General features: G+C 38.1%; 1 protein-coding gene across 1 annotated transcript in view; it reads right to left on the reverse strand.

Moving 5' to 3' along the window:
• The window catches only part of LOC125035480, a 10237-nt gene that overhangs the window by 4781 nt on the left and 2956 nt on the right, over positions 1 to 2500 (reverse strand). The window contains exons 2-4 of the mRNA XM_047627931.1: positions 1204 to 1418; positions 799 to 952; positions 402 to 570 (exon numbers count right to left, since the gene is read on the reverse strand). Of these exons, the coding sequence (XP_047483887.1) occupies positions 402 to 570; positions 799 to 952; positions 1204 to 1418 (538 nt within the window). The remainder of the gene's footprint in view (positions 1 to 401; positions 571 to 798; positions 953 to 1203; positions 1419 to 2500) is intronic.

A 2500-nucleotide genomic window follows, 5' to 3' on the forward strand; every position in this document is an offset into this window, starting at 1 on the left:
TCATATATATAATGCACATATATTGAATTATGTATAATATAATATATATGTAGAATATATCTATAATATATATTATACATATTATATACATATATATTATATATACATGTAATATATATAATATATATATAATACATATACATATATATTACATATATATTATATATATATATATATATATATATATATAATGTATATATATACACATATACATACATATACATATACCTACATACATATATATAAACCTAGCATGAAATGGAATACAGTATAATTTCTTCTTTATGCCATTATTAGAAATGTCCAAAAATATTATACCATACATAGATCTATGCATGTGTTTATGTGTATGGGTGGACAGAGGGTTGCTGCACAATGTATGTGTATGCGCTCCAACATACCTCAACATCGTGGAACCTGTTTTGGCAACAATCCTGCCGAGTGAGAATATCCACCTTCACGACGAGGTTTGGTTCCACGAGATCCACAATCCACCATGGATGGTTCAAGTTAGGATTAGTAGCAAACAAGGTGGTAACATCTCCGTCGTTGGCTTTGTAATTGTAAAGGCTGTGGAAAATGAAGAATGAACAGATGAAACCCAAATGTCCTTCCTTTCCCATGTTTATCACTATGGATAGAAAATGTCACGAATCAAATGGACTATCGTCGTGTCAGGAGATTGGCATTGTCATGAATCAAATGCATTATCCTCATTTCAGAAGTGGGTAATATTGCGAGTCGAATACTGTGGCATCATTTCAGTAGAAACATCCCTAATACATCTCTTATACTTACAACTCGCCACCGCCTACATATGCTGGGCTGGAGTCTACAGTTTTGCCCACGCCTATCTCCGCAATGCCTGACCAAACCTCCGGTGTAAATACAGTAAAAGTGCGTGTTTTTTCGTAAGTTTCTTGGCCCACCGCAAATACTTCACACACGCCATCTGAAGAGTGAAAAACACAGGACCTCATAAAAAGACAACTGCTAATTTTAGGTAGGTAATATTGTTATTGTGTGGCGTAACGGTCACGCACGGGCCATTCGTCAAACTAGTCTTCTACTAGTTCTACAGATGTTATGTGATCTCGATATAACAATACAGCGCTTTAGGATCGTGTCTTAGTCTATTCAAAGATTCGCATCTTAGTCTACCCAACCCTATCAGCAATTTGACAGTAAGGATAAAAAATTCACCAACGTAGCTGAAGACTAGGCCTAGCAGCTGATTGCACCAACTGGCGCAGATGATCCTCGACGCCAGGGCCTGCACGACTTGTCCGTCCTCAGGGATACACAGCATAGGATGACTGACCATGTAAGTGACTCCTTCCGCGTTAAGGCCCAGAGACGACCAAAAGCAAACATATGCAAGGGCTGTGGTTACCAGCACAGAGAGGACCATGGCGCACCTGATGACGAGATAAGGTAACAAGGTAAGTCCAGGAAATAGGGGTCATGACACTGTAATACTCGTGTATATAGTATAAGTACTTCCATTTTATCTTCATGCAGTATATGGATTATGAGTTTAAGAAATGTGCGACTTAAACTGATTATGAGTATCTAGTGTAGTTAGTGGAAAATGTACAAGTATAACCAATTACAAGGCTGTCAATAAAACATGGAGGAAAGGTAATGGTAGTCACGGAATTCAAGCTCTCGTTCTCTCCTATAAGAATATAATAGAAAACGTAAAATTATGCAAATATTCATATACAACTTCGTTGACTGTCAATTTCTAGGATTTTTAAGTAAATTATTGTAGAGTACATAAGGATATTAGAGGATCACACTGTAATGGGCAATTGAAAATGGTTATTTACATTCTTTTTAACAACTGATCCCATGGAATATTTTGTATCATAAACCTCCTACTATACTGCAAAGACTATTAATTTAATCAAGGAGAGAGCAGTGATCGCCTCCAGCGTCCGCGCAGTAACCCAGGCCATCTCTGGATTAACCAGGTCGGACACCGCTCATCACTAGTATTGTAGTTACAGGCTTTGGTTTTTAGGGAATACCACATTATAAAAAAAGAGCGTAATGGCATAGTATAGGAATAGCAAATCAGCAGTTTCATATCACAACAGCCAGTCAACCGTCTAGTGTCTATTTCTCCGACGTCATCTGCCATTTGCGATACGCCAAAGGGAGAATACTGAAAGGATTGAGGGTGTATCACCGGAAGGACTGCGGCTAACCATTGGAAGGATAGGAAAAGGCACTACTGTTGGGGTATGCTTTGGGCATCGGTTGGTCTTTTTCAACTCTGATTCTGGCTGACGAAACGATGGTAAAGTGGAGAACTACCTTGTCAGGTCTTTGTTCGACTAATTGTTGTCATTGGTTAACATATTAGATTTAAGGGGACTGTCCCTCATAGCGGTAGTGCCAGGGTAAAATTGGGTGTGAAGGGGGGTAAATTTCTTAAATATTAATAAAATCAAAACGGTCTCATCGGTTTTCTTCAAATTTGGGTATTTTGTTA

Source organism: Penaeus chinensis, chromosome 19 (assembly GCF_019202785.1).
Source record: "Penaeus chinensis breed Huanghai No. 1 chromosome 19, ASM1920278v2, whole genome shotgun sequence".
Lineage (NCBI taxonomy): Eukaryota > Metazoa > Arthropoda > Malacostraca > Decapoda > Penaeidae > Penaeus > Penaeus chinensis.